Source organism: Paralichthys olivaceus, chromosome 5 (genome assembly GCF_024713975.1).
Source record: "Paralichthys olivaceus isolate ysfri-2021 chromosome 5, ASM2471397v2, whole genome shotgun sequence".
Taxonomy (NCBI): domain Eukaryota; kingdom Metazoa; phylum Chordata; class Actinopteri; order Pleuronectiformes; family Paralichthyidae; genus Paralichthys; species Paralichthys olivaceus.
Genome location: NC_091097.1, coordinates 8,951,230 through 8,963,389, shown reverse-complemented (window position 1 = coordinate 8,963,389; position 12,160 = coordinate 8,951,230). Strand labels below are relative to the sequence as shown.

At 39.7% G+C, this 12,160-nt stretch overlaps 2 protein-coding genes across 4 annotated transcripts; both read right to left on the bottom strand.

Annotated features, from left to right (window-relative positions):
* Nucleotides 1-52: 52 nt before the first annotated feature.
* Nucleotides 53-3,539, bottom strand: psmc3ip (PSMC3 interacting protein). Of its 2 annotated transcripts, none has more exons than XM_020094741.2 (8): nucleotides 3,385-3,539; nucleotides 2,475-2,575; nucleotides 2,291-2,380; nucleotides 2,068-2,179; nucleotides 1,696-1,841; nucleotides 1,548-1,601; nucleotides 585-644; nucleotides 53-454 (listed from the first exon to the last, which is right to left on the bottom strand). In XM_020094741.2, the coding sequence occupies exons 1-8, from the start codon at nucleotides 3,401-3,403 to the stop codon at nucleotides 398-400; spliced, it is 639 nt and encodes a 212-aa protein (XP_019950300.1). In that variant the 5' UTR covers nucleotides 3,404-3,539; the 3' UTR covers nucleotides 53-397. The 2 variants fall into 2 exon arrangements, with proteins under 2 accessions (XP_019950300.1, XP_019950301.1); XM_020094742.2 differs by lacking the exon at nucleotides 3,385-3,539 and adding an exon at nucleotides 3,049-3,274.
* A 538-nt stretch (nucleotides 3,540-4,077) lies between these two features.
* Nucleotides 4,078-11,320, bottom strand: retreg3 (reticulophagy regulator family member 3). 2 transcript variants are annotated; one of them, XM_069525734.1, is made up of 10 exons: nucleotides 11,166-11,320; nucleotides 10,651-10,915; nucleotides 9,050-9,156; nucleotides 8,481-8,511; nucleotides 8,258-8,402; nucleotides 8,039-8,123; nucleotides 7,347-7,484; nucleotides 7,052-7,131; nucleotides 6,288-6,420; nucleotides 4,078-6,202 (listed from the first exon to the last, which is right to left on the bottom strand). In XM_069525734.1, the coding sequence occupies exons 2-10, from the start codon at nucleotides 10,896-10,898 to the stop codon at nucleotides 5,655-5,657; spliced, it is 1,515 nt and encodes a 504-aa protein (XP_069381835.1). In that variant the 5' UTR covers nucleotides 10,899-10,915; nucleotides 11,166-11,320; the 3' UTR covers nucleotides 4,078-5,654. The 2 variants fall into 2 exon arrangements, with proteins under 2 accessions (XP_069381835.1, XP_019950296.1); XM_020094737.2 differs by having other exon boundaries at nucleotides 8,258-8,384.
* Nucleotides 11,321-12,160: the final 840 nt, after the last annotated feature.

The window sequence follows — 12,160 nt, the reverse complement described above, 5'->3', positions numbered from 1 at the left end:
CAAATGTTCACGTCCTGAAAATGTAATAAGAAACAGCACAAAGGCAAAAATGGAATGTGAATAACCGTCTGTTTTAATAAAACGTGGGTCTTTCATTTAACAGATTTCAAAACACATGGTAGAAACAACAACAAACAATAAGAACAAAGAATATAAACCTCTCAGAGCGATAATAAAGAATTTGACATTTTCATTCTAGACTTGTAGGGACATCCCTGAGTGCTGTCTAATGACCATAGTGTATAAATATTCCATAAAAAGCTGTTGTTCCAGTGGCCTTTTAACAAATCTGTAATATTTGTTCCAAAAGAAAGACTTTAAATAAAATGTGCAGAGGCTCAGATTGCTCTGATGTGTAATCTAAAGGCTTACAATAAGGACACAGAACAAGCTTCTTTCAAATACTCGGAACAACCACCTTGTAGTCCTCGTCCGTCTCTACTCCAACTTCATCCTGTAAGAGCAGCACCAGGTGTGTTATTCATGAGTACTGTGAAGAAATGCTGCCAGACAAACATAACATCTATGGCTGTCACAGAGAAACTGAGATTTGGAATATGGATTTTATAGCTGCTTTCACTCACTAGGAACTCCTTTTTGCTTTTAGGATATCCCTCCAGGATCGAATTCATCATGTCAGAAGCCTAAAAGAGAAACGCACAGAGTTCAAAACATAAGTGGCAACAATGACAATGGATCTAAAAAACTCCCTTCTTATTTACCTTTTCATTTACTGTTGTAATCCTAAAAACAAAATACAGATTTTTTGTTTTGGCATAATACCACTTTTTTAATATTTCTAAAATGAAATATTTAAATTACGGTAGTACAGGAGTTGGTTGTAGAAAATATATGGGTTATTATTATGTGGCACCAATTTAAAAACAGTTTACTCAAGATGCACATTTACGGAAGCAACAAACTTTTTTGCCAGTAATATGCTGATTGTTTTTGGTTAATGGTACAGTGTGTAGAATTTTGTGATATCTAATGTTGAAATTGCATGTTGCAGCTGAACACCCCTCACCTCACCCTCTCTTTCCAAATATGAAAAGAACCTGTGGTGGCCTTTAATTGTCATAAAAACTCAAAAGGTGTTAAGTTAATGTAAAAAACATGACTGCCTCCATAGAGAGGGTCCCCTGGATGTAAATATAAAGTATTTGAATATAAAGGGTCTTTTCTGGGGTGAAGAAAACAACAATTCATACAATTTAGATGAAACGAACTGGTGAAAACATCATGAGCATTATTCTACATTAAATTTCTGCCAATAGATCCCTTTCACCTAAATCTTACACACTGGACCTTTAATGGTTTAGTCTGGTAAAATACAGATGACATCACAATTTCTTAGAGGGCCACACTGACGTCTTCAACTTGCTGATTTTTTCTGATCACAGTCCAAAACCTTAAGACCTTTGATTAACACCATAAATGTCACAAAGGAAAACAGAAGCGTGTCGAATTAAAAAAGCTAGAAGCAGAAAATGTTTTGCTTTTTTGCTTGACAAATGACAGAAACTGTCCAGCTCTGTATACATTACCAATCTCTTTCTCTTTTTCCACTCTTTCACGTAAACTGTCCGCTCCTTATAAACCTGTGAAGTAAAATAAAAGGAGGTTGTCAGAAAGAAAATTGATAAAATAGAGGAATAGATTTCTAAGATAGTCTGCTGGAACTAGAAAATGCACCTTCTCTTTCTCTTCAGGCGTTACGTGATTTGTGGCCGACTTTATCTTCTCCAGGCGCGCTCTGTACCCAGAACACTCTGCTTTCAGCTCTTGGATCTCTGACATCATTTCCTCTGTTGTCAGGGAGCTGTTGAGTTCCTTTAGCTCTGTTATCACAGGTTTCACACAAGGTTACACAACATCCACAACAACACAAACATACTTCCTTACACTTGTGGAAAACATTGTCTGTACTTGTGTATCAAAGTGCAACATCCTGTAGCCTCAAAGAGTACAAAATGCAAATACTTTGGTACTGAGCGGATTCTTAGAAAACATGCACTGTGCTCTATCTTGAGACACCAACTAGCAGAGATCAACAGTGTACTCCACCTGCATCTAACTGTTTACAGCTCTGCGTGAAGGACTGTGTCTCAGCACTGAGCTCCGAGATCTGACAGTCCATCGCCTTCAGGTCCGTCTCACTTACATCTTTGAACTGAGCCTGTAGAGAAGCACAGCAGACAGTTTCAGCCAAAACACACATGAAACATTATAAATAACCGTTTGTGAATGTTACTTTGAGCACCATGTGTCCACAGTTGAAGTAACTAACCTGATCTGCAAAATAAATCTTTTGTTTGCCATACGTCTTCTCCTTTATCTTGCCCTCTAGAGCCAGTAGCTCCATGGCTTTGACCACTGCCTGGTGAAATCAGAAATACGCAATAATTTATTAATTTTGTCTCACTCACTCACACACACACACACACACACACACAGATATATTTTGAACTCACAGTTTTACCCAACCCATGCTGCTTTTGTAAATTACAGAACACATCCTGGGCGCTGTATGGCCGGTTCTTCTCATTCAAATAGGCGAGTATGAGTGGTGCACCTGTGGATGACAAGCAGGACGATGTGTTCATAAAATAATAGTAATAGTACTACAAGACATGCAGATCAAAGTGCTTTACATACGATATAGATACAAATAAAAACATGTTTAAAGAAATAAAAACATGTTAATGTATGTAAATACGAGCAAATACACACACGCTCATGTGATGCATGATAAAGTGTAAAGTAAAAGCAGCATGATGCAAAGTAAATCACAAGAATCGTAATAATCGATGTTTCCATGAAGATATGAACTACTGACAACATAAACTTAATGATGTCAGAGAACATACTAAACATTACAAACGTTATGTAATCAATCATAAACACATTTCAATACTTGTTAGTAAAATACAAAGATATAAAGGTTCACATTGTTTGACAATAGTGACCCTCTGTGACTGCTGCATTATGGGAAACATTGGCCAAACCGCAGCCAGCCATCTGTGTCATCATCAGTTTGTTACTCACAGCGTTAAAAACACAGCTGAAAGAAAAGGTTGTTCGACTTTATATTCATTAAAAATCCGTCTACGATAAAGATATCTTCGATTCAATGAAACCAACAACACGTTATTCTTATACTCAGGATAGAGGTGCCGCGAAAAGGGGGCGTATCGTCACAGGAACGTTAGAGAGCTGTGATGTTAGTTAGCTTATCATGCTACAGGCTACGTAGCTAACGTTAGCTGTTAGCTTCCTGGCAAAGCTTTTTCAAACGCATTAGCTGACATGTGGTTCTCTCGGTGCGGGTGAGTCAGAGTCACCAGACATCACACTCCGATGAAACCACCACTCCTCACTCACCGTTTTCTTTTTTACTCATGTTCAACCTCGTTCGCCTTCAGCTTCCCGAACTGAGTTTCCCGCGAAATGTGCGTCACGGAAAAGATCGTTCTGATCTTAAGATGCGTCACTCAAGCTGAAATCCCCTGGTGGGTAATTCAGGCGTTGATTTAGTTAAAACAAACATCGATTGCATTGTTTTATTTATGCACAGCAAGCGTGATCTTGAGTAATCATGATTCTAATAGTTTATTTGCTTATTTTTTTTATTATTCGATGACTTGATTACCTTTTCGCGAGGTTCAAGATATCCGGAAAAAGAGCAGAGTGAGAACTCTTGGATTGTCTCAGAGCAAGTCAGTAAAGCTCCTCAAGTTTACATATTATATGAATGCATATTCTATAGAGTGAATGAACTACTCATTTTGGAAATAAAATACAAACGAAATTAATCCTTATAATAATATATATATATATATATATATATATATATATATATATATATATATTTGACCATGGGCCAAGGTGTGTGTGGGTTAGAACATTCATTTTGTTTAGCAGACTTAAAAATCCACTGCTCTGATTCACTGAAGACAGACCCTAACCCTGACCGATACTCTCAAGTATTCAAATGTGCTGTGGGTAATTTAGTCATTAATCAGACACTCTGGAATAACCTAAACAGCGTCGTCACATTTCACCAGAGACCAGACGTAATTGCAAAGATTTTATTCAATATGATTTGCACATCAAAACATATCAAAACCAGTGACAGAAGAAAATACAACTACAATGCACATGACATTATCAAACTGACAACAGGTAACTCATTGAGGAAGTGACTCTTCAGAGAGCAGCAACTTTCTTGGTAATTGAGGTGCATGAACTTACCCTACTCGTTTTTTATTTAGCATCAAAATCCCAGCGTTGTCCTATCAGTGCACTTTTCTACGTCACTTCCATGAGTGAGGATCCAACTCCCGCAGCTACAGCTTTTCTTCTCAAAATAACACAATGAAAGCGAGAAATGTGTCTTTCCTCAATAAAAACCCAGCATTGTTACACTCTTTCAAATATTAAATCTTAACAGTAGCTTGTGTGTGTTTGATGTGCCGTGTCCACTGTAAAATTATGAAACACAGATATGGTTTGTCCATCGAGTAGAGATCTGGCTGGTCAGCACACAAAGCCAATAATACTTCTTTCTAAAGCAAATTTTAATGTAAACATGTTTCCTCATTAAAATAGTAAAATATCCATGGATAGAAGAATATTAGACTTTTCTCTTTAAAACGTTCAGCATGACTGTCGACTACAAGAAATACAAAGATGATAAAACAAAGAAATGTGTTTAAATATCTCTTCTGAAAAAGAAAACACAAAGCTCAGGGCTCATTCAAGGTATTAAACATGGACACAATATGTTACTGAGCTGTATTAAAGGAAAGAGAAATTAACTTATTCAAAAAGATATATATCTCATAAAACAACTTCAAATGCTCCACTGGGTCAGAGATCTTAAGACGAATGTGACTTTGAAAATAATAAAATAAGCTCCTGATAATATATGAATATGTCTTCAGCAGAAAACCACACAGAAAGCTAACTCAAACTTTGATCCAAATATTATTCATGTTCTTAATAGAGGAGAATCTCTGTTCAACTCCACAAGTGTTTGGAAAAGAAAGTCAATTCTTCTCTGTCTGCCTGTAACATCAAATAACTTCTAACAGATCATAACCACATGTCGACAACAGAGAACGAACATCTACAGAGATATAAACTGTTTCTTTGACTAAATGTCATGGAAAAAGCAGGGACTGATTTATCTATCTTAAATATTTCACTCACTTAAAGGCAAAACACGGAAATGCTGTTTCACGATGGTGTTAAATCAACATGGCTCAGCTCAACCAACAGGAATGTCATATTTGGTCCCATGTTAAATAGCCCTGTATGTCTAGACCTCTCAGTAGAAAAGATTTTAATGGGAAACGTTCTTCTTCATTTAATGTTGATAATAAATACCCTCTTAACTGCAACAAGGCCTATTAATGCTGGTGTATTTATTGTCTTTATGCTTTTTTATGGCTGCATTTCATATTGCTCAGCCTACAAAGTATAAGTTGATTTTTGTGGATGATCAGGGTTTAAAAGTAGAGGAGAAAGTTTGAAAAATAAAATACTTCACAGTGATCAACTGATGCCAATCAGAAGCAGGGCTGCTGGAACCTAAAATCATCACATTCACAGCTCATCAACATGCACGCACACACACATACATTCACACACTACTGTGGTTTACCCAGCAGGCTAGATAAGAAGTTAGACCCCTGGCTCTCTCCCCGTCTACTACCCCCTCCTCCACCAATGGGATCCATCTGGTTCAGTTCAGACTGATCCAGCATTTCAAAGTCCTCTCCGTCCAAGTCTGTGTCCAGCTCGGAGCTGGATTGCTTGCGGTAGCTCCTGTGGGCTCTGGCCTTGGGAGGACCTTCTCTGTGTTGGGCAGCAGGAGGCCTGGGCTGCATTGCCCCGGCCAACGCCGCCTGGATCATGTTGCTGGCGATGATTCCAGCCAAGTCTCCAGTGAAATCAGAGGCAGGTGGCAGGCCGCTGAGAGAGAGCTCTGAATCCAGATCCTCCTGGTCCGAGTCCAGATGAGCATCCATATCCAGCACTGAAGCCCGATGACTAGCTAGCCCGGATAGAGCAAGACTAGGTAACCCGATGCTTGTGTCGTCGTCATCATCCATCAGAGTTGCATCAGGGTTTATGGAGGGGAAGTCCGGGAGGTCTGCAGCAAAGGATTCCTCAGCATCACTGTGTCTGTCAAGGTCTGAAAATACGCACACGGACAAGGTCAGAGATGAGGACAAACCAGAAAACATTAAAAAGAAAATCTACAGTGCTTGCACACTTACCCTCAGAGCCCTCTGTGAGTGGGGTCTGACCTCGTGATAGGTTAAATGTTCCATTGTCAGTGTAGGACACCTCAGCATCAGAGTGCTCAGAGTCTGTCAGCGCAAGCTCCTTTGCAACAACAGCATCATCAAACTATGAAAGACAACACATTTGAAATAGTTTAGGTTGTGTGCTACATTTTCTTTTTAGACATTAGTCATAATCTAAGCAAAAACTTTTATTTTAGTTTTTTTGCTCTGTTCAGAGAAGATTTGAAAACTTTCTGTGCGTCACCAACGTTTTTTCCGCTCTGTTGCTCGAATTCTCTTTGCAGGCTTCCTCACCCACACACAAGGCAAAAATAAACATGACAGACACAGCACATCATGTGAAGTTCCAAACCTCAACAGGAAGCAGCTTAGATGAGCTACTGTAAATAACCCTGGCAGGATACAAAGCCGTAGCCAAGTATTCAATATTTAAACTATTTCAATTTCATATCTCACACTTTCTCACAGCAAGAGTCTGCATTATTTCAGCTGTCACGTTGACACTATATAAACAGAACAAAGGCATGAACAATTATTCATTAAACAAGATTAGACATGTCTCTACACATATTATGGTGAGCCGTGCATGTAAAGTGAAAGTAAGATCATGGAGCCAGAAGTTAAGCACATTGCCATAACAACTATATGAGAGCACAATGTCAAGAGAACCTTTCAGACATTTAGGAAAACTAAATCAACAACCAACTGATATTCACAAACAATGAAAGACTTACTGTTGGGCAGAAAGCAGCCAACTCCTCTTCACTGTCGCTGGCTTCGCCTGAGGCTGCACCACGGATCGGCCTCCGCAGGACTGCAGAACAATATACAACTTTAAATAAATCAAGAGTTATGTATTTGTATCTTTTATATCATTTACCATGTGTGACGTAACAACACATTCATTTGTTTATTGTGTTTATAGTAGCTTTTTTATTTAATTTGCATTTTCAGTTTAACATGCAGAAAGCTTAACTGATTAAAGGTTCATCTTACTGACACCATAATAGAATTTGATGTACTACTTACACTGATTATCAATAGGCTTTGACATCATGTATCCAGTGCCGCTGAAATCCAGCCGCTGCAGGACTGGCTCCAGCTTCACGCACACATGCTGAAAAACCCTGTGATACGCTGCCAGAGGGGCCAGGAGAGTAGCTAACACTAGAGGACAAAGGCAAGACAATATTAGTCAACAAGAAGAAAGAGGTAATTCTGTTGTGCTGTGTAGTATATGCAATAAGAAGAAATTGTGGTTACTTCTGTTCTGTACAGTTTCAGTATCAAGTACTCTGCTCACTGTAGATAGACACTCACATGGCTTTGTCAGCTTCAGTAGAGATAGACAAAGTGAAACAGAGGGAGCGGCAGGGAGTTAACATGTAGACTACAAGCTGCTGTGGATAGTTTCAGACAGTCAGGTCTCTACTCCCAAACTCTGCAGCCTACACTGGTTGGACGTTAGGAGATTAGCCTGGTTTCAGCCTGACCTCCTTAGCTTTCTGTCTGGCTCTATTCCCTCCTTCACTCCTGCCCTGTGTGTCTCATCCTGGCTTTAATCACCTCATGGACTAGGCCCTGGTACTGAGGCACCACAGATCTTGTTTCACCACCCATGCATTCTTAATAGAAATAGTCAGGCTAAGTTTCCCTGTCATTGTAGTCTTGTGAAGGGGCCTGGGTCTTTATTTAGGGCAGATTTAACTCCTTGGACTCACAGGCAGAGTAGGAAAGCACCAAGCCAGGAATGTAGCGGCCAACCACAGCCAGACAGGTGAACACTCCACAGGTCAGGATGCAAAACTGACATAGCAAAAAAACACACAGGGGATGAGGTCAGCAACTATAATACATGTTGAGTATGGTGCATGTATTTATCTCTCACATTTCATACATATATGGAATGAGGTTTTCTGGATACCTTGTGTGGCCCTTACCTTGCCAGGGTTGTGTCGTTTGTATTGAACCACATTGGACGTGATAACTGTTCCGCTGACCCAGGCCTCAGCAATATGGTGGCACAATTCAGGCACACTGAGGATGCCAGGCTGCACCAGACCCCAGCTGGAAAAGTAAACAAAACTATTTTAATTTGTCTTATTGTATCATTAATGCTTTAAGAATTATAGCAGGTGATAAACTGTGCCTAAAGTAACAAACCTCTCATTTTCTGATTCATCCACGTTTCGGACTGTTGGGAGAGAAAAAACATTCATCACTTTAAGAAACACTGCATACCCTATAACAAACGTGTGCAGTATAGCTTAAAACGTTTTTTTATTTATAATTTTTGGAATTTCTGCTTGATTATATAGAGACAGTTGAGACACAGGAAGTGAAGGGGAGGGGGTGGTGGATTTGAATCTGTGCTGCTCAAGTAAATACTCAGCCTTGTTTGTAATGTGTGCTCCACCAGGTGAGCTATGGGGGTTCCCATTGGCTTGGACATATTATGTACATGGTAGCTTCTGTTCTCTTTCATCTACAGTGTCCTGAGGACTTTGTTCACTCACTAAAAGCTCAAAAATATATTAACTGCCCCTTGTGTAAAATGAATCACTTGTAAAGTCCATGGTGCAGGGCTGCATATCTATTCTGATAACAGAAGTACATTTGAGGCAATGACGTAAAACTGGGGAATGATCTAAGATACAATTAACAAAAGGAAAATAGGGCAGTCGAGGGGTAAAATTAAATAAAGTACAAAAACGTGACTCCCTAGCACCCACCTCTGATTTCTGGCCAGATCTTGTTTTTCCAGGTATCAACACAGACAACCACAGCCAGGCCAAAAGCCAGCAGGAACAGGAGGCGCAGTGAGCTCAAGGCGAAGAACCTGAAGGGCAACAGAACACATGAACATACAGTACATCCCCTAACTGTTACCCCGGGAGTAAACAAAGTTATATAATTCATCAACCTAGTGGAGGATTGATAAAACTAAAAACCCCTCAAGTGATGAGCTTTTCTTTCCTTTAGTCAAAACTAAAAAAGAGGAACTTATCCCTGTTCTGATGTGTGCTACATCCACTAGAGCTCTTTCAATTATGGTAATTAAATAGGATGAGAAAACAACATTTCCTCTTGAAAAGTAATGACACTTGTTATATAAATAAAATTGCCAATCCACTAACTAGTGAAAAGGCTGCAGTCTGTACATCTATATTGAAATATGACAGGAGTTGTTCACACGGCCGGATTTCACTGCCTTGGACTTCAACACAATTCTGGAAGTGTTGGTCCAGTTTCAGATCACAAGACTTCAAAATGTGTTGACCACAACGATGTTAGAGAATTCTGCCAATCAGCAGTTAGAGATTAACCTAACAAAGAATGTGTTGGCACAATGGTGTGTTTAAGTATTTGGGGTAGATGCAGGGTACAGCTAATAAGGTCACTGTGGAAATAGCACAGTAAACACAAGGGAGTGAGTGTACACTTTAACTAAAATACAAAAAAACAATAGAACAGACTGTAAACTGATACTGTATCTCCACAGCTCCTTCTGAAGAGGCAGTTTGTGGTGTGGAAGCATTGGATTTAATTGTATTGGGCCCATTTTGTCACTCCTGCTTGTTAAAACTGGACATCATCAATGACCTGCTGTCTGGGAGGTTGTTTATACTGCTGCCCTATCTCCAAGTGATGCAGTGATGATGCATTAGTATAGGACATTAATGGATTTATTTAGGCAGGAACTGGCCTTCGCTACCTAAAGTGTTCTGAAGTACAACTAAATGGGAGACACTTTGAACGGTTTGACATACCTACTGGTCTAATTTAGAAAAAGCACCAGAAGCAGGCCAGCCAGTCCGCCTTCCCCTCATTTGTGTCCCAGGTCAGTGATTCTAGTCATTCAAGAATATTCAAAATCCCCTAATTTATATGTTAAATGATATGTGCTGTATATTTGATGCCTTAGAGGTTGGCTGTATCAAATCCACTTACTTCTGCAGTGACAACACATGGACTGGTGAATCTCTCACAGACACAAGCATGAGCAATGAAACAGGTACAGTGCATTTAACAGGCACCTCGCCGTTTCAATATCAAGACGCCAGTTCAGTAAAGAGAAACATCAGAGTTAAGATAGATGCATCTGTGGAGTGAGTCTATAAATAGAGCCACTAGCCAGCCATCTGTCTCGTCTTCAACTGACAGGTGAAACGTTTGCATTGTGTAAAAGCACCAGCTGCTCTCAGTCGTGTTGGCTTAAGTCTGGACCACCAGAGTCTGTTTTGAGTGAATGCATGTTGCTGTAACACAAACACAAATCAGTGTGCCATCAAAACACACAAACTTTGTTTTGCTAAAATCAGTAGAAACTCACCAGAACACAATGTTGACCACGGTGTAGAGAAGCAGACACTGCAGGGGTCTCTCCCACACCAGGACGGACTGCAGGTAGGTCAGGACGCGCTCGTAGGGCCCCAACCTGGACTGAAGAGCGGCTTTGACAGCCCGTACCTGACCGTCTCTCTCGCTGGAGCATGGGCGACTTCGCAGGCAGACACTAGACCCCTGGTTGTCGGAGCTGTCCTCCATGGATGCGTCTTCCAGTACCCCGGTGTGAGCCATCTTAAAACAAGTAAAGCCTGCAGAATATGAAGGTTAAAGTAAGCGATGGCGACTCGAGAGGAAACAGGTAGAGAGAGGAAGCGCAGAGCCGCCGCCACACAGCGACAGCACCGGCTAACAGATATGCGCTAACGGATTTAGGCTAGCAGCTGGCACCTCCAGTTGCCTCAGCGAGTTAGCGTCTATAGCGAAACACCAGACTGTGCTACAGACAAACAAGCTCCCGTGGCTACTGAGGGAATGTGTTTAAAACAGACTGACACTTACTATTTAGTCATTTTTGCAGAAATGAAGCGCTCTCCTCGGAAACAGGACAATATGGCGCAACCTGTTTTTCTCGAAGCGCAGCGGTCCAATCAGAATCCGCACGAGCCCCTGTGTCATGCTGCGTTCAGGTGCGATAGGAATATTTGTGCTTTGTTTACTTTGAAGTGCCTCGTGGACAAACAAACCGACCAACGCTTGGGTTGATGTGTTCATGTTTCTGTTTACTTGTTTTATCTGGCTCCTAAAGTGCCTGGTAATTTATCAACTCATAAACATTGACACGTCAAACACAAATAAGATCTGATTGACAGCCCTGATTACAAATACACTTAACACTTGTTAATTCATTGTTTATTTGACAGGACCTAACCCTATTACTTCATGTAGATGGGTCAGCTTTTATTTAGAAATTCCTCACAACAAGAAAATGAATAACTAATAAAAATGTCCAGCTTCGGTGGATCAAAATATTTTGGATAGAAATTATTTCACATGTTTGACGGGTTCCGCTATAAATGTACAAAAAATGAGGGTATATAATAAAATAAGATAATCCTTTATTCGTCCCACAGTGGGGACATTTGCAAAGTACAGCAGAAAGAGGGCCATCGAAAATTCGTAAAGTAATAATAACGATCATGCAATACTTATAAATACTTATAAATTGAATACAAACTAATGTATACAATTGTAAACAGAATATGTACCGTGTGAACATATGTACAGTGAAATTGATTGCACATAAGCATGAGTTTCACAGAAAGAAATGTATCTTTCTATTATTAAGTGTATTTGTAATCAGGGCTGTACCTTTTCATTGTAATGGTTTGTTTATAGAAAGATACATTTCTTTCTCAAAAGAAATGTCAAATAAACAATGAATTAACAATTATTATTTCTATTATCTTTCTATATACAGACCACTACAATGAAAAGGTGTATATAATGTACATATATACATATTCTTTCTTTATTTAAAATTGTATTGTATTGCC